At 40.7% G+C, this 26,404-nt stretch overlaps 1 protein-coding gene across 8 annotated transcripts in view; it reads right to left on the bottom strand.

Moving 5' to 3' along the window:
* c1h8orf34 (chromosome 1 C8orf34 homolog) overlaps window positions 1-26,404 on the bottom strand; it is a 364,640-nt gene that overhangs the window by 26,486 nt on the left and 311,750 nt on the right. For 7 of the 8 annotated variants that reach the window (XM_072254127.1, XM_072254031.1, XM_072254215.1 and 4 more), the window contains exons 11-12: window positions 26,116-26,236; window positions 15,784-16,262 (exon numbers count right to left, since the gene is read on the bottom strand). In XM_072254127.1, the coding sequence (XP_072110228.1) occupies window positions 15,784-16,262; window positions 26,116-26,236 (600 nt within the window). The remainder of the gene's footprint in view (window positions 1-15,783; window positions 16,263-26,115; window positions 26,237-26,404) is intronic. The other variant, XM_072254434.1, reaches the window with a different exon arrangement.

The following is a 26,404-nucleotide window of genomic DNA, read 5'->3' on the forward strand; positions in this document are numbered from 1 at the left end:
CTGCAATGATGGCAGATTTTAGATTTAGTTATAACATAATTTGTGAAAGATTTCTTTGCAAACAGCATGAGTGTTTGAGCTACAATCACCTCTGTAGGTTCTCGGGTAACTTGATTACCTCATCGCTCTGCTTTTTTTCTCATTTTTGTTTTTCTCCATAACAAAATGACAAAATATTTCTGGAAATGTATCAGATTAAGAGACATAGAATAGATATATGAATTGGGTTCTACAAATGCTGCAACTTCTGCAGTCGCACATTCAGCATTTGAAGACTGATTAATATCTAGGTGGAGACCTTGCAGGAATCTTTCCCTCCACTGAGATACTGACACAGAGGTGACACCCCATTTCTCATTTAATAGTGTTTACTTTCATTATCTAACTAAACAAAGGACTCCAAACTGAAATTTTCGGTTGAGGATTCTCTACAAGGGAAATAATAAATTTACTGATAATAGGAAAAATGTACATTTAAAAAAAGCAAGGTGTTTGAAAATGATAAAAATTGATAAAAGCTTCAAGATGTGCTTACTGAAGTCTCAAGTTCACATGTACACTTGGAGGCCACTTTGTTAGGCACTTCCTGCACCTAATAAAATGTTTGTGGTTTTTGCTGCTTTAGCCCACCTACTTCAAGGTTCGACATGTTGTCCATGAAATGCTCTTCTGCACACCATCGTTGTATTTATCAGAGTTACTGTCGCCTTCCTGTCAGCCTGAACCTGTCTGGCCGTTCTCCTTTGACCTCTCCTTAAAAAGGAATTTTTGCCCATAGAACTGCCACTCATTTGATTTTTTTTTGTTTGCTTTGTACCACTCTCTGTAAACTCTACAAACTGTCACGTGTGAAAATCCCAGGAGATAACCAGTTTCTGAGATACTCAAACCACCCCGCCTGGCACCAACAATCCTTCCACTGTCAAAGTTATTTAGACCACATTTTTTCTCCATTCTGATGTTTGGTCTGAACAACAACTAAACTTCTTGATGATGTCTGCATGTTTTAATGCACTGAGTCTCTGCCACATGATTGGCTGATCAGATATTTGCATTAACAAGCGCTGATGTACAGGTGCTCCTGATAAGGTGGCCACTGAGTCTATAATTTTAGGAGCACATAATATCCCCAAGCCCTTTTATAATTTAAGTGGAGTCATTGAGCTGTAAGTTGTAAAAAAAAGTGGCATTACATCCTATTACTGTTTTCTATTGCGCTAACCTAAACTATCCATATTATAGAGATGATATACTTTATGCTTATAATAGAAATGATATTGATAAACTGCATTTATATAAACTACAGTTCCAATAAGGTATGTTATCTGTTCAGTTTGTTATGTCTCTACTTGTTTTACCTCACTGCAATGAGTAATTGCAATGGGTAGACAAATTTAAAAAACATTTATAACTATCATCTGATCATTAAAGTTATTACCTAGAGGAAGCCTTCCAATATGGGAATGAATCATCAAAACGTAGTAATACAGAGAAGGACCTTACCTCATCAATGCCAGCTGTAAGCATATCTGCATTGATCTCACTTACTGACTTTAAGCCTATTTCCCTTCATATGTCAATCTGCACTTTGTCTTTTTGGATCCCACCTTTTGTCCCATTTGTTTAAAGCCTTTTTCCTTTTATCTTTCCATTACTGTTTTATATTTAGTTGGTGCATAAACTGCAAAAGATAGTTAAGGATAGAGGATATTCTACAATATTAGGGAGAAAGACAGATAATTAAGGGTGGACTAATGAGTTCTGCAGGTTTTGAAAAATAATGCATGCAATATCTTATGTGGTCGTCGTGGCTATCCCTCGAGGTCGAGGATGATGGTCTTCGTTCTGTTGATCTATTTATGGGCTCTCAAGTGGCTTATGAGTCCAATCTTGACTTTGAAAATTCTTCCGCATTCAGGACAGGTAGTTCCAGATGGCAGATCAGGCTTTGGCTGTTGCTGCCTCTCTGTCCATTTTCTTCTCTCTCCTTCTAATTCTGCACATCTGTTGGCTTTGAAAGTTGCTGTTCCTTCTCGGATGATGGCTCGCCAGAGTTTCCTGTCCTTGGCATTGGTTTCCCACTTGTTGATGTCAATGTTACATTTCTTCATGTTGGCTTTTAACTTATGTATTATACAATTAGATCATTCATATCATCAGGCATATGATAGCTCCCAGCAGAGCAATCCTATCAGTCATGCCCCCGCCTTTCTATTTTCCTACAGCCCTGTAGTTTGTCCCTCGCACATGCCCATCAACACCCCTTTAATTCACAATGAGGGGTAATATACAGTGGCTAAGACACACATGCCACTGTGTCTTTGAAAGATCAGAGCATCTAGAGGAAATCCATTTAATTATGGAAGGATGTACAAATTTCACAAGGAGAGAAGCCAAAGTCAGGATTGAACCCGGGTCCCTCAAGCAACCGTACAAGGCTACTTGTAACTATTGAATTACTGCCCTCTCCAGAAAACAATTCTGAAATCCACTGAGAAATCCCAGAAAATCTCTAATCATGTAATATGAATGGAATTTGGTATCCACTCACGAAACAGCATTGAACAATTGTAACTGGAAAGACATTTAGCATGTAAAACATTGGTAAGACTCTCCAAATTTCATGTTAAAAAAAGCAAAAATGAACATTGATTGTAAAACAGTGAACTGAAAAGGAATGCTGATCCTTTTCCACCAGCCAGAACATGCCCTCTTCTCATTGTTACCATCAGGTAGGAGGTACAGAAGCCTGAAGACACATCCTCAGCGATTCAGGAGCAGCTTCTTACCCTCTGCCATCTGAGTCCTAAATTGACATTGAACCCGTGAACACTACCTCACTAATTTTTATTTATTTTTTTTTATACTACTTATTTTAACTTAATCATTTACTAAACCAGCGGTCCCCAACCACCGGGCCGCGGACCGGTACCGGGCCGCGAGGAAACGATATGATTTGGCGATAAGGGTCAGCTGCACCTCTCTCCTCATTCCCTGTCACGCCCACTGTTGAGCTTGAGTGCATGCGAGGTCATTACCCATGCGAGGTCATCAGTCGGTATGAGTAAAAAACGTCGCTTGAGAGTTTTTTTGGAAGAGGTGGAAGAGGACATAAAAGGCCTAACGATGATGATGATAACGCAGAGGCAGCTGAGGCAGAAACTGCAAAAAAAAAGCTTCCTTCAACAGAAACTACGACGACTCGTCATAAAATATGGCTTTATTGCGACCGGTGACTCACACGCTCCAAGTCCCCTGTGTGTGATATGTGGAGACAAGCTGTCTAATCGCTACAGAGATTTCTTTCAGGAAAAAAGTCACCACTGGCAGCACATTTCAGTGACGAGTAGTGGATAGCAAAACTCGCTTATCTGTGTGACATCTTCAACTTGCTCAATGAACTCAATTTGTCACTTCAGGGGAGAATGACAACTGTCTTCAAGTTGACAGATAAAGTGTCTGCTTTCACAGCCAAACTGGAACTGTGGGGACGATGAGTGGACAGGGGCATATTTGACATATTCCCAACATTAGCTGGGATTTTGGGAGAGACTGAGGCTGCACCGTCTTTCTCACAACTGGTGCGCAATCACCTAACTTACCTGTTGACAGAAGTCGAGCATTATTTCCCAACCGCAAATGACCCAAGACATGCAAAGGAATGGGTCCATGACCCATTTGTGAATGTCCCCGGTGAATTATCCATGTCAGCGCGGGAAGAAGATCAACTACTCGAGCTTGCAAATGACGGTGGGCTGAAAAGTATGTTTGACATAACATCTCTGCCGGCATTCTGGATCAAAGTCAAGGCTAAATATCCTGAGATAGCCACAAAAGCTCTGAAAACGTTGCTTCCATTTCTAACATCATATCTCTGCAAAGCGGGATTTTCTGCAACGAATGCAATGAAAACTAAATTGCGGAATAGACTGGACATAAGGAACCCTGTTTGAGTATCGCTGTCTCCCATCACCCCTCGATGGGACCGTCTTGTTGCAGGAAAACAAGCCCAGGGCTCCCACTGACTCAGCGATATTGGTGTGTTGCAATCATTTTATATGTTCATACGAGGAAAATATGCGCTTTGTGTTTAATATCCAAACATTACTTAAAATGTTATGATGCTATTGAGTTATAAGTGCCTTATAATTGACTTATCACTATATTCATGGGAGGAAAATATGCGCTGTGTGTTTAATATTAAATTCGTTAGATAAACCCTTTTAGAAATGAAATTGTGAGTGTATTATTAGCCACTTATAAGTGACTTAAAGTTTCACCTATATTCCGGTCATGATTAACACCCCCCCCCCACCCAGTCGGCCGGTCCGCAAGAATATTGACAATATTAAACCGGGCCGCCATGCAAAAAAGTAAAGTTTGGGGACCCCTGTACTAGACAGAGTTAAAAATAAATGTGGACTAAGATGTTAACTGTCCTGTGCTATCACTAGTGGGATCATCAGTTGATCTGCCACCTGTCTTCAGGAGTTTCGGCCCGCTTATGATCAAGACTCCCTCGAGGTGATGGGCCAGCAGTGCTAAAGCACCACCTCCCACTGGTGAGCTTAAAAACTTGGCATCTGCCTCTGTCAGAGTTGTTGGTCACTTCCATCCTACAGATAGTCTGCTCTTCAGGTGTCTATGCAACTACTGAAGGGTTTGCAAGACATGTATACACTGTCTGACTATCTGCCCCTCTGGACATACTTGGTCCACACCCATGCTGATCCTTTCTCTGCTGCCTCAGCTACAGCCCTGCTGGTTGACTTGATCTCTCTTCTAGTGAAGCCAAGGTCATGCAGCCACTTCTGGAAAGTGAACGCAATAAACCCACTGCAACCTACTTCGAATGGATAGCATGAGACCTTCCACCCTCTGTCTCTGCACTCTGATCTTAATTATGCATATCTGGTTAACTTGCGTTCATGGGCTTCATCGATGTTGTCTTCCCAGGGGACTGTGAGTTCAGCAATAACCGCTTCTCTACTGGTGTCAGACCATACGATTATATCTGGACGCAATGTGGTGAAAGCTATTTGCTCCGGGAAACTGCCTTTCCCGTCCAGGTCAGCCTTGACACACCAATCATTGGCTGAAGAAAGTATGCTTGATCGTGAGCCTATGCTGTACACCCTTGACTTGGAGCCTTCTTTGACAAATGATATGCGATGTTCTGTGCAGCATGGGGCATGAGATAAGTTGTGCTGCAGTACTCTCTGCTCAACCGCTTCTGTTACAACTTTGAGAACATTGTTATGTCTCCAAGTGTACGTGCCGCTGGAAAGATTGGCTCTGCATGCACTCAAAATATGTTGAAGTGTTCCCTTCTCACCACAAGCAGCACACCGGTCTGTCTTATCTTCATACCAGGTGCTGAGGTTGGCAGGTGTTGGGAGCAGATCGTACGCTGCTCTGCACAGAAAAGAAATGCAGAGCAGTTCCATCTGCCACAGAACATTCCAAGATAGATGTCGTTGTTCAACACTTTCCCACCAGGTCCAAGCCTCTTGTTTGGCCAGGCCAGCTGTTTTAGCTAACCTCTTCTCCTCTTCTACCTCTCGTATTTCTTGTGTTACAAGCTCACGGCGCTCCTTACCTGTAGAAGATGACCACCACTTGTGGGTTGTCCATCCAAGTCCCTGGCGGCTAGCTGGATAGCCCCAACCATCTCCTTGTGCTTCAATCTAGACTCTGCCTCATCAACTGCTACACAGGCTGACCACTTCCTGCCTGATCTCACATCCGGCTGGGTGTTCTTGATGACAGGGTCTTTTGAGTCTCAAAACATCAAAAGTGATCTTACCTTGGCTATCTTGACCTCTTCAACAAGGGATTCCACTGGGATGGTAAGCTTTGTCTGGCTACTGTGGAATGTAACATTGCTGAGGCTGCTTGGTACTCCAAGCCACTTCTTCACATACTTGTTGATCTTCTGTTCCATTGCCTCAAGATGGGATATTGCCACTTCATAGACAGTTAGTGGCCACATTATCCGTGGCATCAGTCCATACTGCAAGCACCACAACTTCAACTTACCAGGCAAGCCACACTTGTCAACAGACATCAGACCTCTGCTGATCTGTTCTCCTGTCTCTTGAACCCTCTTGGTGTCTCTCAGCTCCTCTGTGTACCATCGCCCGAGGCTCTTAACTGGTTGGTCCTGAATGGATGGAATCTCTTCTCCACAAAGGGTGAAATGAAAGTCAACCAGCTTTCCTCTCCTAAGAACAAGGCACCTTGACTTCTTGGTCTTGAACTTCATTCTTCCCCAATCCATTAGCTCCTCGAGTCTAGATAGTACATTTTCCATTGCCTCCATGCTGGAACCCAAAAGGGTAAGATCATCCATGAACACTTATATTGGTGGTAACTACCCTCCGCCATCAAGTGCGAGACCTGGTCCCATTGATTCTACAGCCCTCACAATCACCTCCATGGCTAACACAAAAAGGATGGGTGAAATTGCACATCCCATTGGGATTCTAACATCCAAGCTCTGCCACCATATATATACTTACTGTAATTCAATTTTTTTTCTCTATATTTATTTGTCATTCAAAGTTAACAAATTTCATGACATACGTCTGTGATATTAAACCTGATTCTGGTTCTGATCTGCACAGTTGTTGCACAGAATCACATTGAATGGACTGACATGGCTGAGATTAATGTTTACTTGAGAGTGTTGACTTTTAGAAATTCTGCATTAGATGCAAATAAACACCCGATACGACATTAGCTGACAGAAATAACTGTACGAGTAGATGCAAATTTGGATAAAATCTTCAGTGAGTTGTTGAAAATGGCATAACTGAACTCTACTCCACAAAAGGTCTTTCCTCGTCTATGAAAACAAAACAAATAGTACAATAAAGCAAGACTTGCTGCTGTTTAAACAGTAAATGCATATTACAAAGATGCTGCTGTAAATGCGCCTCCTGGGTTAAACTCTACTCAGTACACTACACACTGCTGACATGCATATTCCTTATAAGGCGTGCAAAATTCTTCATTTTGCTATTTTACTGGAGATGGTAAATCATTTAAACTAAACTCTTCAATGTCTTTAGTCAATGATAATGGTTATTCTACCAGCACCCTGTGGTATAATTTCAAGGCCTTGTTAACATGATCAGATGTCTGAAAAAAATACATTGCTGTGGTTTTAACATACTCTTTTATCCAGTAGACTAATTCTACTGGAAATGATAACAAATGATAACATAGCATGAATATTTAACAGTCCCTGTGATGCAGCAAATTAAATCAGCTAATTCATATTCAGTCTTTTTATTTCTAATATATTGAGATTCACTCACTTTAAATGGAAAATGAGACCTCATTCTGAACCATTTATGCTGCTCTGGATGAAGGCATGGAAATGCATTTGCGTCAGTCTTACAGATAATAATTTAATTCTTAATATCACTCAGATGTGAAGCGCAGATTCAAATATCGCTGTGATGATTGTACGTTCTAGTACTAATTGTTTGGTGACAATAAAGTATGAAGTAAAGTATGTTGTCAGGTCCGAGTCAGAAAAGGACACAGTGTCAGCATAGCTGGAAACTCGTAAGAAACAACAAGTTTATAGCTATTGTTGTGACTCAGATTTGCTAGCGGTCAGGACTGATGGCTTCAAAAATGGCCCTAGGCTAGCAGAAAATTTAAGCAGTATTGTGCAAAAGATGATGTGGACTGTGTGTTCTTGTGTGATTGACTGGTTGGCATATAATATATGGTATATAGGCTGCAGCATGGCTAAATTTAAATAAATGTGAGGGAAAACTGAAAAGGTTAAGTAGCCAGGTATATAAAGGAATAAAATGACAGAGGAATCAAAATTGTTTTCAACTGTCAGTCCTTGGTACTGTGAACAACAGGAATTCTGCAGATGCTGGAAATTCAAGCAACACACATCAAAGTTGCTGATGAACGCAGCAGGCCAGGCAGCATCTCTAGGAAGAGGTACAGTCGACGTTTCAGGCCGAGACCCTTCATCAGGACTAACTGAAGGAAGAGTGAGTAAGGGATTTGAAAGTTGGATGGGGAGAGGGAGATCCAAAATGATAGGAGAAGATGGGAGGGGGAGGGATAGAGCCAAGAGCTGGACAGGTGATAGGCAAAAGGAGATATGAGAGGATCATGGGACAGGTACTGTGCTTTTATTTCTATCAGCTGCATCCCTCTGAAACAGAAAGAGGGAATCTTTAACTTTTTGTGCATGAAGAAAAATGGGCAAAACAAGTGTTAAAAGTTCATTGCTGGACTTAAGTTATTTCTATCTTTCAGCTATCTTAATTGTTATTTTATTTGGGATGGAGGTTTGGGGAAGGTATTGCGATACCCACCTGATTTAAATGGGAACCTCATGAATACAGGCAGAGTCCTATTAGTCCTGTCGACTCAGTGCAACATATGTCTCCTGAGCAGTGCACTCTATTCTCACTGTGATGTTGGTTAAAATTGATAGAAAGCTGCTAAAAAGGGCTAGATATTCTGGACCCTTTGGTGAGGTAAATTTAAGTCACACCTTTCCTGGAGTTTGCTTTTGCCTTAGGCAACAAGCATCTCAGAATCACTCCATGTACACGACCAACAACGTGGAGGCAGATCTTGAAGATTCAGATAATCTGTTTCAATGCTTTATTTGCCTCACTTCTATTGAGTATAATTCCATTACATATTTCTCAGATGTTATTGCATCACTCAGAGTCCTGCTGGCAGGGCATTAAAAAATTGTCTTGGCATCTTTTAGCTAAGAGGGCAGATCATGACCCCAGCTATAACATCTAATCTGAGAAGTTTCATATCCTCCAATATTACACTCAAACATCAGGCTCAGGCTTGAGATTCTAAACCCATAAACCACAAACTCAAGAAATGAGAATGCAGTCTCTGAGACAAAGCTGCCACTTTCATTGCAGGGTCAGTTTCATAATAACAGTCAGCAGTATTCAGTTTTCATCGCTCAACATTCGCATGAAAAGCAAACAACATCTGAACAAATATATCAAATGAAACAGTATCAATGATTTTACAGTAGAACCAAGACCGAAGAATGGAGGTTTAAGAAGCAGCTGCAAAGTGTACTTGAACATTGTACATTAGTTGTTGTATTTTTGAAATCTAGTAATAAAGTTGCAAATCAAATGACGGAAGTTAGTGCTCAGAAATAACTATGAAGCCCAATTTAGGGATTGTCCATTCAGTTGATATTGCAAAGAATGGCTTAAAGCCAACCTGTACAACTATCAAGGAGACACACTGCATCACATAGGAGCTCCCTGATCATTTGATATTGCAAAGAAGGCCTTCTTGGAAATAAGGGGAAAGAGGGATGTCCTGTGTCTACAGGAGCCAGGAGATCACATAATTTGAAGGCATTGGTGGTCAATCCTGGAGATCAAGCCTTAGACAATAATGCAGTGTTGGAGCAAGTTCAATGACTTCATATGCAGAAACAATCAAACCCATTCACTTGTAATACTAAGTAAATAGGCCGTATGTAATTGTCCTTCTGACATCTACAATCTCTTGTAATTTACAAGCTGTAGATGACTTAAGTGTGTAGCTCTTTCCTCTGCTCTCCCTCTCACCACAACCCTACCCTAACAGAAATTCAGATACTTCATATAAAGTAATGGGAGAATTTGAATGTGGTACGTCATCAGGCATAAATGGTTCATGATCAGAGAGGGGAATGTAGCAACTAGCTGCCAGCTTTTCAAGATCACACAGAGATTCTGTACTGTTGGATTTAGATGAGGATTTCAAAGGAGCAGCCAAGTTGATGTGACTCACTTAGTAGAAATGCACCCTGATGAGCTGGTCTAAACCACAGAAGGTCATGACTACCATGACCTCCACAATTAGTCTCCATTCATTCATGGGCAGCTCTCTGTTCTCTCCACCCCTTCCCACTATCCTGAAATTTATTTCTTATTCCTTTTCCACAGATACTGCCTGACCAACAATCTCAGAATTGAGGAGCTGAGAGGAGCTACAAAGACAAGCTGAAACATTGCACCCATTATAAGAAGGGAATTTTAAAACTGAGGCTTGGTTAATCTGGGAGTCCCTGTGGTTCAGCAATGGCATGTGGGAAATAGTGTTTTGGATTACCAAAGAGTCTGGACAGATGGCAGCTTGGGAAATTTAATACTGAGCTTGAAGGTAGCAAAGTTATATAAAAAAGGCTTTGGTAGCTGCTGGGCTGAGGCAGAGGTGGAGATCAGTGACTAAAATGTAAAGAACTGCAGATACAGGAAATCTGAAGTAAATCCAGAAAATACTGGAAATCAAGTTCAAGGTTATTTTTATTTCACCCTTACACACGTATAGCACCAAACAAAGCAATGTTCCTGTGGACAAAGGTGCACAACACTGTACATATAACTCACACAAAGCACCAAGTAAAATTACTACAAATATATTAACAAATAATAAGGTGCATTTACAACACAAATTAAAAAGTCAACAGTACAACGCTACTGGAACTTCATATGTGTGTGGTATGAAGACCTGGGTGGTGCAGGGAGTTCAGTTGTTTGGGGGAAGTGGCTGTTTTCCATCTTAACAGTCCCTGTCATAATGCTTTGGTACCTCCTGCCTGATGGTAGGGGGTCAAAAAGATTATTGGACAGATGGGAGGGATCATGACAATGCTAAGGGTGTTACATAGGCAGCGCTCCTGATCAATATCTAGATGAGTGGAAGAGAGTCCCAATGACCATCTCAATCTCTGCAACCTGCCCTTGAAATATTGTCAACAGTTTGGGCGCCATATCTCAGAAAGGATGTGTAGTCATTGGAGAGAGTCCAGAGGAGGTTCACGAGGATAGTTCTGGGAATGAAGGCGTTAACATATGAGGAGCATTTGGCAGCTTTGGGCCTGTGCTCACTGGAATTTAGAAGAATGTGTGGGGATCTCATTGAAACCTACCAAATGTTGAAAGAGTAGATAGGGTGGATCTGGAGAGGCTGTTTCCTATGGTGCAGGTATCCAGAACTAGAGAGCACAGCCTCAAAACCCTTTGTAGGGTCTTGAAATTAGGTGCCTTGAAATTTCCATGCCAAACAGTGATTCTTGATGGTGCTCCTGTAAAAATTGGTAGAATGTGGGTGGGTGTGGGGGGGGGGGGGAGGGAGGCTCCCTCACCTCAATCTCCTCAGGAAGTGGAGAAGTGGTGTTGACGGACTGGGTGATCCATTATGTGAGCTCCCAGAAACAGAGTGCTCCTACCCCTCTCCACAGAGGGGCCATTCTACCAGCTGCTCTACCTCCTCCCTGTATGCCATCTGGTTGTCATTGTTGATGAGACTAACCACAGCCGTGTCATCAGCGAAGTTGGTGATTCGGCTTGAACTGGATATAGCAGCAGAGTCATGCATCAGTAGCGTGAACTATAGCGGGCTGAGGACGCAGCCCTGGGGACATCGGTGCTCATCGTGAGGGAGCTAGAGATGTTGATGCTGTCATGGACCCACTGTGGTCTTTCTGTCAAGAAGTCCAAAATCCAGTTACAGAGGGAGCTGTTGAGACCCAGCGAGGACAGTTTACCTGTCACCTTCCGAGGGATGATTGAATTAGATACTGAGCTGGTCAATAAACAGCATCCTGCATATGAGACACCATTTTCCAGGTGGGACAGGAAGGACAGGAGGGCAGAAGCAATGTCATCACCAGTGGACTGATTTGAGCGATAAGTGAACTGGAGAGGGTCCAATATAGCAGGAGAATGGGACTGAATGTGATTGTTGAGGTCAGTGCCACTGGATGGTGGTCATTAAGGCAGGTTACTGTTGCTTTCCTTGAACCCTACAGGGACAGTGGACTGTTCCAGAGAGATGCTGAAGATGTTACCTGGGCTGCACAGCCCCTCAGCATCTGACCAGGTACGTTATCAGACCTCGCAGCTTTATGTGGGTTGCCCTGCCTAGGGTCTTCCTAACACAAGCTGCGTCTAGTCAGAGCGTCTGCTCCTCCGGGGCAGGGGGGGCCTTCCTTGCTGACACATCTCTCCGTGCATCAAATACTCAACAGGCCTAGCAGTATCTGAGAGAAACATATTTAATCTTCATTAGAAAATTAGAAAACAATTATGCTTTAAGTTGCAGAGAAGGGTGGTGATAATGGGGGGAGGAGGTGGGGGTGATGGAGACAGATGAGGAAAGGGAATATCTAATTTACCTCAGAATTTTCTATTCCCAATTGAAGTTCATCAAGTTGTAACATTTACTCAGTTCTTTACTCCTTGCTAATGCTGTCCAGTCTGCAGGATATTTCAAGGATTTTCTGATTTGCCATGCATTCTAAAGTATATTAATTTGTTGCTGTACCTCTCCGCGCCTTGTGGCACAATGGCACAACCTTGCCATTTCTTTAGCATTTGACTGTTTTTTTACAAGGCCGAGTTGCTAGGTCAATGCTCAGCCCAGCACGGATGGAAAGTGTGCAAGAGGCCAGCTGGATTTGAACTCTGGACTATTCATCTCGAAGTCCGGCGTGGATGCCACTACACCACTGGCCGGCTTAGTATGTTAGGTGGATGGTGAATGATCCTGAATGTCTTCTAAATTTCTTACTTGTACCATATCTTTCTTATTGTAATATTGGGGCATACATTCCAAGATTTCAGTCGGATGAGAAATATTTTTGATGATAATAAAGTGCCAATAGAAATTATACTTATTACACTGTCCATTTGAGATTAATTCATATTATATTGTTTATCCAAACTCACCTGCCAAATTACTACATGATCAAGGTGCAAGGGTTTCAGTGCTACTCTTACAGGGTTAAGCACCAAAATGTCTCCCAATGTAATTAAAAACAGGCACTGATACGGCACAAACCTTTCAGAGGATATCAACATCAGAATGCTTTTCTCCGTACAAATCAGCACATACGTTTCTGTTTTAAACAAATACACAAAGTATAGCCCACATCAAATATTGTGTGAGAAGGTCACTTGTGAATGCAAGTTGAGGCCCTGCTGGAAGCAATAACACATAGAATAGACAGCTGAGTTGGCTCTGATCCCTTTAAAATTAGAAATATGTAAAGAGCAGCCCACCGCTAAAATTGAAATCAAGGGTCCAACCTACACAATGCATGAGTTGAAACTGGATCAGCACATGCAATCTTACCTGGGAGAAAAGAGAATTATCAAATACCGCACAAGGAACAGAAGGTTATGATTGCAATGGACTTACTTCTATGACCTTCTACATAATAAATAATCATGTTTTGTGAAACGTATATTCATAAACATACAATGATCTTTAATGCATTTGTATCCACAAGTGGTTATTGGTTTGATTTAAGATAAATGTAAATTCTTAAGACTTGACGTTACATGCCTGTTTCTTATTAAATCTAATTTGGGCCACAACTGCTGACTGGGGATAATTATTGATTATCTGACATGCATTCTTAAAGGGCTTTGCACATCTGCATTCTTTTTGAAAGTGAAACAAAAAAGCGGATTTATTTCCTCTGCAATCTTACTGCAAACATGCAATGGTTCACATTAAGGTGCTTTTGTTTCATAGACAAAGTTCTTAGCTGGCATCAAACTTGAATCACTTAACTACAGGAATGGAGGATTTGGGGAAAATAAACAGGAAGTTCCATTTGAAATGAATGAATATTAATTTGCTAATAAACTGAAAATCACAGGGGCTAAACGTAAGCAAGTACAATAGGATATAGTTATTAAGAAACTCTGGCACCAATGCTGTTGACATCGGTGAGGCCAAGACGACCATCCTTCATTGAAGCCTGACAAATATTCAGGCCACTCAGAGCACATCTGGAGCAGGTGTCTGCCCACACACTATGGCAGAAATACACTACAAATTAAAAATTTGGAGACTATCCTGCATCCCTTGAACCCCTTTGCAAGGGAGGCGATAGCACGTTGTTTTAATCTTGTATCAATCCAAGTCCAGACGTCACAAAGACTTGCAACACTAAAGAGGCAAAGTTACAGCGAACTAGCCATGAATTGCAGTAATCCACGACTCATATACATAAAGTGCATTTAATGTCAAAATACATCTCAAACCCGTTCTGGAACTGTGTTCAGACAAAAATGAATGCAAATCTATGATGAGTTGTAAAGAGCTGATAAAAACATTCCTAGCTAAAACTGAATTCTGTTAAGTGTAAAGTGTTCCATATTGAAACATTATGTGTCACATGTATTCTCCATGAATGGTTTTGAAAAAAGCTAAGATAAAGACAGAAAAGGAAGACATTAAGCATAATGTGCTTTGTCTCAAAAGTAATTTCAACTCTCCAAGGCTTGAGCAGTGAAGTTTGGAGAAACATGGAATTTTCACCTCACTTTCTCAGAAGGAGGTGACTGAGAGATATACAAGGTTGATTAACAGTACAGGAAAGGTAAAACTGGAAAATCACTTTAAGACACATTTATGATGGCAAATTTACAATAAATACGAAAAAGATTTGTTTTCACAGAACGGCAGAGAAGTAGAGGTAAATAACTTGAAAATGTAAAAGAAAATGGCTGCTACGATGTGGTTGGTGCAGGGCATATGTGCTAAGGAAAGGATAAAAAATGCATGTTTCATGCCACTTCATGCTTCAATCTTCCTTTAAAGCTAATGAATACTTTCTGAGGTACCAAACTTATACAGGCTGTCCCCAGGCAATGAATAAGTTCCATTTTTTAGACAACTGTAAGTTACTTCTGTCCAAATCAAAAAACACACAGGAAGTACTCAATATGGCAACCATACGACCACATTGTTACAAAGAATGGAATCAAAAGTGCGAAGGACAACTACAAAACGTGCAGCGATAGAGGAAAATAGTACCACACTTCCTAGAAACATACATTTTTACTTGTGTCAGACTTTCTATTTTAATAATATTATGGGAGCTCATTCAAATGTAGGGAGTGTTTATAGATTCAACATACTTAACTTTGGATTGTCCTGTATCACAAAATACAACAGGCAAATTGTGCTAGGCAAAGCTCTGCAAACATAAGGCAATGAAAACATCCATTATTGATACAAGAACACACACGGACCAGAACATTGAGAAAATTCCCTTGCACATTTTCAAAGATTGCAAGGGATCTTATCTCCCCCCATCATAAATTATCCATAGTAACAACTTAACATTGCAATTTTAAGATGCTATGTCTCAGTACGAGAAGGCGACATCAGTTTAAATTATGTGCTCTTAGGTCTAGAACTCAGGATGCTTTCATTAAGACATCTAACAAAGTGGGCTGAATGGTTTTCATCATTCAAAATTAATACTTAATTTTGTGAAGCAAAAGAATACCATGCCTCCTCCTTCGAGAGATAAACTGAACAATGCTGATGATGTGGGCATTAGATTTAACTAATACCAATACTAATATGGTGAACTTATGAACTATGGGTAAAACTAGAAACATAAAGATCCATTTATACTTTTCATGGCCCAAATGAAATTCAACATGCAGATTGCATTTTTTAAAGTCGTGTTTGCACCAATATTTCTTTAATAAAATTGTGGGACAGGAATATTTCTCCTTGATCATGTAATCTTTGATCGTTTTTAACTCCAATTCTCACAACAAAACTACATATTGAAGCCCTTATAAAAATCTTTTTCACACGTACATTAATTTTTGGCAACATTCTCATGAGTTAATTTGCAGAGGAATGAAGTTTAATTTCCAAATGAGCTCTACTACACTCTGCACCCCTTTAATTACTTGTAACCAGCCATCATATTAATCTATTTCTTCTCACCTCTGAAAAATAGCTCCTTTGTGAAATATTCTCAGCCGTAACTCCAGCCTGACTAATTGGAGAACCAAGGGATCTCCCAGCTTGAGTTGTAAATGTTGTCAGTTTGTTCTTTGGATTACTGAATGCTTCTTCTTTAGTCACTGGTTGGCTAGAAAGTGGACTTTGAAATAATTGACTGTTCAGCGTTGCAGGCCTGCTTGCTTGTGCTGATGATGTTCGAGATCTGGTATGCTGGCCATTTGGAGTCTCTGGCCTGCTGCTTTGGTTACTGGAACTCTGCAATAGTTTGCTTCCTTGGATCAGTGGAAAATCTTTCCCAATAGGACCTGATGGTATTTGAGGTCTAGAACTTTGGCCCAATAATGTTTGCGACAGACTTCCATGGTAATTTGGCATACTTATTCTACTTTGAATACTGGAACTCTGTTGCATTTCAGATTCAATTGTTAGTGCTTTTGCAGCAAGATCCTTGTCAAGTTCTGTGATAAGAATAGGTTTAATTTAGTCTTGGCTCCAGACACTAACAAAGTAAATGAGATTCTCAAATGTAAAATTTAAAAAAAAATCAAATTAACTGCAATAAAGATGAACTAAAAAAAATAGAAAGTAATTATAAAAAAAGAAATCTAAAAATACTAGAAATGATTAACCAGTGTTTACTAAAAACATGATATCCTGCATACCAAGGTATAATGCCTCAGAAAACTTCATTATTAGTCAAGTCCACAAAAATATAGCATTAAATGAACAGGTTTAAGAAATATATCTAACCTACATTTCACTGATTCTACTGCATTAAGTTTTGCAGTTTATTTCTTTTTAATAAGAAAAACAATTAATATTGAACACAACATCAAAGTTACTGGTGAACGCAGCAGGGCAGGCAGCATCTCTAGGAAGAGGTACAGTCGACGTTTCGAGCCGAGACCCTTCGTCAGGACTAACTGAAAGAAGAGCTAGTGTACTTCTTCCTAGAGATGCTGCCTGGCCTGCTGCATTCACCAGCAACTTTGATATGTGTTGCTTGAATTTCCAGCATCTGCAGATTTCCTCGTGTTTGCGTTTTTAATATTGAACACAACATTTTTTATTGTGGTAAGACTATCTTGAGAAAATTTTAAGAATGGTGGATTGGCATAATTGCACTTCAACTAATGAAGTTCCACTTTTAGCACATGGAGACTTGGTGCTCGACAAGTGGCCCCCAATTTATATCGGGTCTCACCAATGGAGAGGAGGCAGCAATGGGAACACTGGATACAATAGATGACCCCCAAAAGATTCGCAGGTGAAGTATTCACCTGGAAGGACTGTTGGGGACCTGAATGGAGGTAACAAGAAGGTAAATGGGCAAGTAGGTAAATGGGCAAGTATAGCATTTCTGATGTTTGTAGGGATACGTGCCAGGAGGAAGCTTAGTGGGAAGACACAAGTTGACAAGGGAATTTCCTGTGTTAGGCCTGTATCCCTCTTAAGCCACATCCAATGACTTATACAACTGCAACATAATGTCAAAACTCCTAGACTCATTGCCCTGACACATTGAAGGCTAGCATGCTAAATGCCTTTTTCACTATGCTGTCTAGTTGTGATGGGTGCTTTCAATGAGCAGTGAACATGCACTCTTAAGCCCCACTGTTCCATTACAATCCCTAGTGCACTAGCAAGCTTATATATAACTCCTAAGCTGGTTTGACTTTCTAAAATGCATCACTTTGCACTTATCTGTCCAGAAATCCATTGCCACTCCTCGACCCACTACTCAAACTGATCAAGATCCCTATGTAACCCACGATAATTTTATTCACTACCAACAACACCTCCTAATTTCATGTGATCTGCAAAGCTACTGATCAAGCATTGCGTATAGGCACCCAAATCACTTATATAAATATTGAATATCATAATATACATATCAAAGAACAAGAGTTCCAACACAAAGCCCAGCAGCACATCACTAGTCACTGGCCTCCATTCCGAGGAACAATCTTCAATCACCATAAAGCCTGTTCTTAAATCTGCAAGCCATCAGCTCCCTACAAATCAGATGGAGATGAGTGTGCCACAGCAGAGTAGCAGTTCACACAATGCTATTACAACTCAGGCTGTTCCGGAGTTTAGAGTTCAATTCTGGCGCCGTCTGTAACGGAGTTTGTACTTTCTCCCCGTGAGAGAGTGGGATTCCTCGAGATGTTCCTATTTCCTCTCATAGTCCAAAGACGTATTGGGTAATTGATCATTGTAAGTAGCCCTGGTGTTGCTGGGCAGTGTGGCTGGTTGGACTGGAAGAACCTGTTCCGCACTGTAAATAACTAACTAAATAAAATTTATTCATCTGGGATGTACTGTATTGAAGTCTCCAAAAGATATGCAGAGTTTGTAGTCATCTCTTGCACTTTCTGTAACCTGTTGCATGATCTATGCCCGAGGAAGACCAAACAGGAGTCTGAGGGCCATGGGTAATCCAGAAGGGGAGGTTCTGCTGCAAACATGGACTTAATGATCTTGCTCAGTGCGAAGCAGAAGACTTGCCACTGAGGGTCCCCTAACTGTGAGGAAATTTCTGAAGGACATTATGCATACTCTTTGACTTACCTGGCATGAGATGAGTTCCTTTTCAAATCTTTGACTTTCATCATGGTTGCATACCTTAAAAATAATCCTGGGTGTCACAACATTTATCCTCTCATGCTACTTTGCAGGCTTGCATCTATGAATTAATTCCTGATCTTTTACTTAACTATTTTGCTACAGCACCACTCCACTTCCTGAACTCTATATACAACTATTTTCCTCAGAGGTTATCCTCAATGCTGATGCTAAGAATGGTTAAAATCTACAACACTTTGAACTGTTGATATATGTTGAGCAATAATGACATACATATCACTAATATTGTTGTGTAATGAGTATCTCACTATATTTAGCAAAGATTGAGGAGCTGTAATGAAGGATTGAAATTCCAGACCAATTGTAAACTGTACATATTCAGTAGGTTCTTAATGAAATCCAATGCAGGGTGTACAGTACATAAGAAAAAAGGACCTGGAGTTACCTCTTGGCTCTTCAAGCTTGCCCTGTCATTCTATACAATCATGATTGCTCTGCACCAAGCTTCAACTCCACTTCTATGCAAGGTCTGCACAGCCTGGATTTCCTGAAGTTTCCAGAAGTTTGTCTGCTTCTTTTTTGAATACTACCAATAATCTAATTTCCATCTCACTCCACTCTTAAAGGAGAAGTTGGTACAGACCTTTTAAATGACCACCCTGTAATTTTGCAATTATGTCCATCATTTGAGATTCAGTGATAGGTGAAAATGAGTGAAGATCTACCCTTTAAGGACTTTTATGTTTCAATAACATTACTACTCATTCTGCTGAGCTACAAAGAACAGAGTTCTGATTGCTACAGTGGCTTGTGATAGGACACCCCACTCATACTATGAATTAGCTTAGTGAATCTCATTTGAATGTCTTTGTTGCAAGTACATCTTTTTTTTAAATTATGGGGACCAGCACTAGACACAATACTCCAGCTGTGATCACACTACAATTATAACTACTAAACCCCATCCCTCTTGTCCCTTATGACATTTGTCTTCCTGACCACTTACTAAACCTGCATGCTAACACTTTACAATTTCTGCACAAGACCAAAGTTCCTCTGCATTTTGTTCATTTCTATTAGTTTTTCATTTCATTCCTTTAGACTTGTCTTACCAAAGTTCATGATCTCACACTTTCCCACATTAAAGTCATTTTGTCTGCCCTCAACCTGTCTATACCCAGCTGCACAAACTTAATATCCTCAACACAACATGCCCTCCCATTGACTTTTGTGTCAGTGGCAAATAACAATTATCGTTCATCACCAAGAATTATAGATTTCAAATCAATTAAATCTACTGTCCATCAGTAATGTAATGAGCTTTGCAGAATTTATTTGGTAACTTGAGTTTCAGTTGAAGCTACTGAACAAAATGACCAACAATTGGCTTGAAATCTATGCATGATATACAACTGGCAGCAATTTAATTCACACTAATTAGACGTGTTTACAGGTTACGGTATAGTTCTGTTCCTCTAAACTGTTTATAATCTATTTCCTAAACACTTGTTTATAAGCAGTCCTAATGAAGGGTCTCAAGCCAAAACGTTGACTGTTCATTCCCCTCCATAGATGCTGCCGGACTTGCATTTTGTGTGCGCCACTCTATACCAGGGGTTCCCAACTTGGAGTCCACAGACTCTTGGTTAATGGTAAGACTCCATGGCATAAAAAAAGGTGGGAATTCCTGCTCCATAGAGTGAAAAAGTTGGTGGGTCAAATAAGAAAAGGAATGTAGAGATTACTTCGGCATTGAGCTCTTCTGTTTCCACCAACCAATCTCTTTTTAGAACACTTTCCTTGCAACCTAAAGCTATACAATACTTGTTCTTTCACTTCTTCCCTTCTCACTATCCACAGAACCAAACATACTTTCCAAGTGAAGCTGCATTTTCTCCAATCCAGCTTTCCAAGTTCATACCATGGGTCACCCCTCTCCTACATTAGAAAAAACAAATCAAAATTGCATGACAACTTTGACAGAGCACTTTCATTCAGCCAGCAGGAGTAAGTAACCCTGAACTTTCTGTTGTCTACACTTTAATTCTCCGTTTCAGTATCACTCTGGCCTATTGGTCTGTAGGTTCTTCCATGGTTACAAAGCAAGCTGGAGGAACAGTATCTCCATTGTGTCAGCATTCTGGACTCAATATGATCTTAACTTCTGTGCCTGTATCAGTTGTTTATCTGTGATGTTGGCTCAATATATATATATATATATCTTTTCTCTTCCCCTCTTGGAGCAGAACCCAGCCTAACCTGCTCTGCTTTTTGCTATTATGACACTATCTTGTCTATGTTCCCTCTCTCTAACTGTTCCCAGTCACACAATAGCTAGATAAGACCACAAGACTTTAAGATATAAGAGCAGAATTAGACAATTTGGTCCATGGAGTCAGCTTCGCCATTTCATCATGCTGCTCCTCAGCCCCAATCTCCTGCCTCCTCTCCATATCCCTTCATGCCTTGACTAATCAAGAATCTATCAACTTCTGCCTTAAATATAGCTAGACTTGGCCTTCGCAGCTGCCTGTGCAACAAATTCCACAGATTCACCACTCTATGGCTCAAGAAATCCCTCCTTATCTCCATTCTAAAAGGACACTGCTCGATTCTGAGGCTGTCTCCTCTGGTCTTAGACTCTCCCACCAAAGTAAACATCCTCCCCACATCCACTCTATCAAGGCCTTTCAACATTTGAGAGGTTTCAATTCACTCACCTCTCATTCTTCTGAATTCTAGTGAATACAGGCCCAGAGCCATCAGGTTCTCTCCATATGACAAACCGTGCAATCCTGGAAGCATTTTTGTGGACCTCCTTTGCACCCTGTCCAGTGTCAGCACATCGTTTCTAAGATAAGGGGCCCAAAACTGCTTACATCCTTGCTTTTATATTCTAGTCCTCTTGAGATGAATGCTAATATCACAGTTGCCTACCTCACCACCGATTCAATGTGCAAATGAACCTTTATGGAATCCTGCTCAAGGACTCCCAACTCCCTTTGCACCTCAGATGTTTGAATTTTCTCTGCATTTAGAAGATAGACAAGCCTTTTTCTTCTACCAAAGTTCATGACCATACACTTCCCAACATCTGCCACTTCTTTGCCCATTCTCCTAATCTACCCAAGTCCTTCTGTAGTCTCTCTACTTCCTCAATACTACCTGCCCCTCCACCTATCTTCATATTAACTACAAACTTTGCAACACAGTATTCAATTCTGTCATCCAGTCATTGACATATAACATATAAACAACCAGACCCAATACAGACCCCTATGGAACACCACTAGTCCCCGGCAGCCAACCAGAAAAGGCTCCCTTTATTCCTACTCTTTGCCTCCTGGAATCAGGAACTGCTTTATGCATGTTAGTATCTTTCCTGTGATACCATTGGCTCTTCACTTGTTAAGCAGCACAATGTGTGGCAGCTTGTCAAAGGCTTTCTAAAAATCCAAGTACACAACATCATCCGATTCTCCTTTATCTATCCTGCTTGTTATTTCTTCAAAGAATTCCAACAAATTTGTCAGGCAAGATTTTCTGTTGAGGAAACTATGTTGACTACTGCCTAAGATAACCTTTTTTACAGCTTATCTTCACCCTCGTGTTCTGAAGGAAGTAGCTGTGGAGATTGCAGAGGCATTAGCGATGATCTTTCGAAAGTCGACAGATTCTGACATGGTTCCGGAGGACTGGAAGATTGCAAATGTCACTCCACTATTTAAGAAGGGGGCAAGGAAGCAAAAAGGAAATTCTAGACCTGTTAGCTTGACATCGATGGTTGGGAAGTTGCTGGAGTCGATTGTCAAGAATGAGGTTACGGAGTACCTGGAGGCATATGACAAGATAGGCAGAACTCAGCATGGATTCCTTAAAGGAAAATCCTGCCTGACAAACCTATTACAATTTTTTGAGGAAATTACAAGTAGGCTAGACAAGGGAGATGCAGTGGATGTTGTATATTTGGATTTTCAGAAGGCCTTTGACAAGGTGCCACACATGAGGCTACTTAACAAGATAAGAGCCCATGGAATTACGGGAAAGTTACATACGTGGATAGAGCATTGGCTGATTGGCAGGAAACAGAGAGTGGGAATAAAGGGATCCTATTCTGGTTGGCTGTCAGTTACTAGTGGTGTTCCACAGGGGCCGCTTCTTTTTACATTGTACATCAACGATTTGGATTATGGAATAGATGGCTTTGTGGCTAAGTTTGCTGACGATACGAAGATAGGTGGAGGGGTCGGTAGTGCTGAGGAAACGGAGAGTCTGCAGAGAGACTTGGATAGATTGGAAGAATGGGCAAAGAAGTGGCAAATGAAATACAATGTTGGAAAGTGTATGGTTTGGCACTTTGGCAGAAGAAATAAATGGGCAGACTATTATTTAAATGGGGAAAGAATTCAAAGTTCTGAGACGCAACGGGACTTGGGAGTCCTCGTACAGGATACCCTTAAGGTTAACCTCCAGGTTGAGTCGGTGGTGAAGAAGGCGAATGCAATGTTGGCATTCATTTTGAGAGGAATAGAGTATAGGAGCAGGGATGTGATGTTGAGGCTGTATAAGGCGCTGGTGAGACCTCACTTGGAGTACTGTGGGCAGTTTTGGTCGCCTTATTTAAGAAAGGATGTGCTGACGTTGGAGAGGGTACTGAGAAGATTCACTAGAATGATTCCGGAAATCAGAGGGTTAACATATGAGGAACATTTGTCCGCTCTTGGACTGTATTCCTTGGAGTTTAGAAGAATGAGGGGAGACCTCATAGAAACATTTCGAATGTTGAAAGGCATGGGCAGAGTGGACGTGGCAAAGTTGTTTCCCATGATGGGGGAGGTCATGACTTAAGGATTGAAGGGTACCCATTCAGAACAGAGATGCGAAGAAATTTTTTTAGCCAGAGGGTGGTGAATCTATGGAATTTGTTGCCACGGCCAGCAGTGGAGGCCAAGTCATTGGGTGTATTTAAGGCAGAGATTGATAGGTATCTGAGTAGCCAGGGCATTAAGGGTTATGGTGAGAAGGCGGGGGAGTGGGACTAAATGGGAGAATGGATCAGCTCATGATAAAATGGTGGCGCAGACTCGATGGGCTGAATGGCCGATTTCTGCTCCTTTGTCTTATGGTCTTATGGTCTTATGATCACCCCATTTTACCTGATTAATGACACCAACCCCACTCCTCCTCCCTGCAGTTACACACTTCTTTAGTCTCCCTCCCAGATCTAATAAAGAGCCTTTGACCTGAAATGTTTCTCTTTCCATTTGTGACCTGACCCACTGAGCATTTCTGCCATTTTCTGTCGATATTTTAGATTTCCACAGCCTGCACTTTACTTCATAGTCACTTCAGTACCAACACTTACTTGTAATAAATGAAACCAAAGAACAGAATTGCAAAGATTTATTGTTTTGTTTTTTCACGATGATGAGTTCCCATTTTTGGAGCTCACTGACTAACTGGTCATTTTCCAACATTCTGCAGGCGTGGCATGGAAGCTGCTGGCGTGCAATTCGAGTGCCACCAACTGAGGTGTTGTGCAAGAAAGAACACAAGGCTTTCGCAGTGGCAGATGCTGCATATGGAGGTCTCTCTACTCGAATGATCGCTCACCCTCTCTCTTCCTCTTGATGGTGGGGGGCGTTTGCCACTGATTCTCTAGTCAGAGAATCACAGAATAAAAAGCGACGTGGCAGACGGTAAGATCGTAACAGTGGCTGTTGATGGTCTCCCCTTTCATTGTGGAATGGGTGACATCTCTCTGTCCCTTGTTAGTGAAAAGGATAGAGCCTCTGTCATGTCAAACTGTCGGGTAAACAATAGTTTTTGTTGACTGTAGATCATGGTCTCTCTTTGGGCGTTTTGCTATTGCTTGCTTGGTGGACGGTGGACACTGATGCTCTTTGCCAAAATGGGTGGGGGGAAGAGAGAGGAGAGGGGGCTTTTGGGTTCTATCGTTTTACTGTCATTCATTCTTTTGGGGTTCTCCTAGTTTATCGTGGATGTTTGCAAAGACTATGAATTTCAGGTCATATACTGTATACATTCCTCAATGTTCCCTCTAATTTTTAGTAGTCAGTGTGCACAAAAATCTTATGTTGTGCAAATTTTTTTCCTGTGACAAAAGTATGTGCGCACTGAATGCACACATGGTACAGTTTATGTAGGTTTACATAAAACTTTGACATAAAACTGCACAGAATAATAACAAAATAACACACATATTTAAATCACTCAGTTATTTTTTCTCTCTCCTGTCTTTGGCATTTACCCATTTTTTAAAAATTCTATCTAGACTAATAGAACGTCCATCCATTTGATAGCTTTTGATTCTCATTAACATATCCAAATAACATTCACCTAAATGGTTTCTCAGCTTGTTTTTGAGTTGATTCATTAGGCTAAAACCACGCTCACAGTCCGCACTAGAAGCAAGAAAGGTTCCCCCAATGTCGATCAACTGTGCAAGGTCGCAAAACTGTTCATTTTGAAGTACAAACGCCACCATTTGAGCAAAGTTTGAAATTAGTTTGGATTTAATTTTTTCTTACACTGAAAATTTGAAATCATTAAACTGTCTAACTATCACAGTATTTTCAGCTAGAAAATCATGATATTTTAGACATAAGGCATTAACTTGTTCATTGCCAATTGTGAAGTCACAATCTGCAATTGCGGAGAAATCAAAAGCTGACCATTCTTGTACCTCATCTTCAGGAAACCTTTCTTCTAAATGAACACGAAGACTATTTATAAAAGTCAACAGCGAATTTGTATCTACTGTGACGTTTTCTTCACGTTGTTGGCTTAGCAAAACTTTAACTTTGTCACTCCACAAAACATTTTCTCCCAGATACTGCTGTCTTATCTTGTTAATTTCGCCTCGCGCAAAATGAAGTGAATCAATCGGTGTCAGGCCACTCTTTTTAAGAATCTTGCACCGTGTAGCCAGTTCATCAAAGAAATCACTTAAAACCTGTAAAGCTACTTTGTATGTGATGTTTATCAATTTCTTGTGACAGTATCTAGCCACAGGGTCATTTGACTGATCTTTTTGGATAAAAACTTAGTAAGCTATCTACAGGATTTGAAACAGATCTTTGTAAACTTTACGATATGAACACTGTCCGCCAAAGATGGCTGCCACCGTGATGCAGCTGTACAAACCGGAACAGGAAAGGTGAGGTGACGTAAATTAGTGACGTGCATTGTGGTATTTGAAAAACCGACTAACTAGTTAACAGAAACATTTAGCTAAAAGATTATTTTCAGTAAGTATAAATTATTGATTACGACATTATTTTAGGTAACTAACGTTTTGTGTGCACATTAATTTCCTTTGTGTGTTGGTTGAAAATGTGTGTGCACGCACATGCGCACAGCTTAGAGGGAACATAGGAGAGACTAAAGAATTGTTAATTTCTCTCACTGAGTATTATATACTGCACCCATATTAGAGAAATATATGCCAACTCCATCCACATAGGGAGCTAACACTCAACTAGTGTCTGAATTATTATGGCATTGTATGTTAGTAAACTGATTCCAATATCCCAGAAGGGACACCAACTCCTGTTCTTCAACATTATTACTATTTGCATCGCTCCAAAGTCCTCCTATTTTTGTGCAGATACCCAGAAATCATAATGCAATGTCATTTTGTAGTGAAGATCACAGATGACGACTAACACTCAAATAAGAACTAAATAGAGGGAATCTTACCATTGAGCTGCTTCTCCACTGCTAACAGTTCCTTTGAGGCTGAGAAATCTTTTGACTGCTTTTGATTCAAGGAAGCTCCACTTTGGTTTGACAACATACAGGATTCCCAGAATGGTTGGCGCTACATTTGTGAAAAAATATAGAAAATGTTTTTGAAAGAATTTTGCAATTCATAATTGAATGGATTTACCTTGGAAATAAAATCTATACATCACGGTTCAAAAGTTCAAAGTAAAATTTATTATCAGAGTACATACATGTCATCATATACAATCTTGAGATAATTTTC

The sequence above is a fragment of the Mobula birostris genome, chromosome 1 (assembly GCF_030028105.1).
Source record: "Mobula birostris isolate sMobBir1 chromosome 1, sMobBir1.hap1, whole genome shotgun sequence".
In the NCBI taxonomy this organism is placed as follows: domain Eukaryota; kingdom Metazoa; phylum Chordata; class Chondrichthyes; order Myliobatiformes; family Myliobatidae; genus Mobula; species Mobula birostris.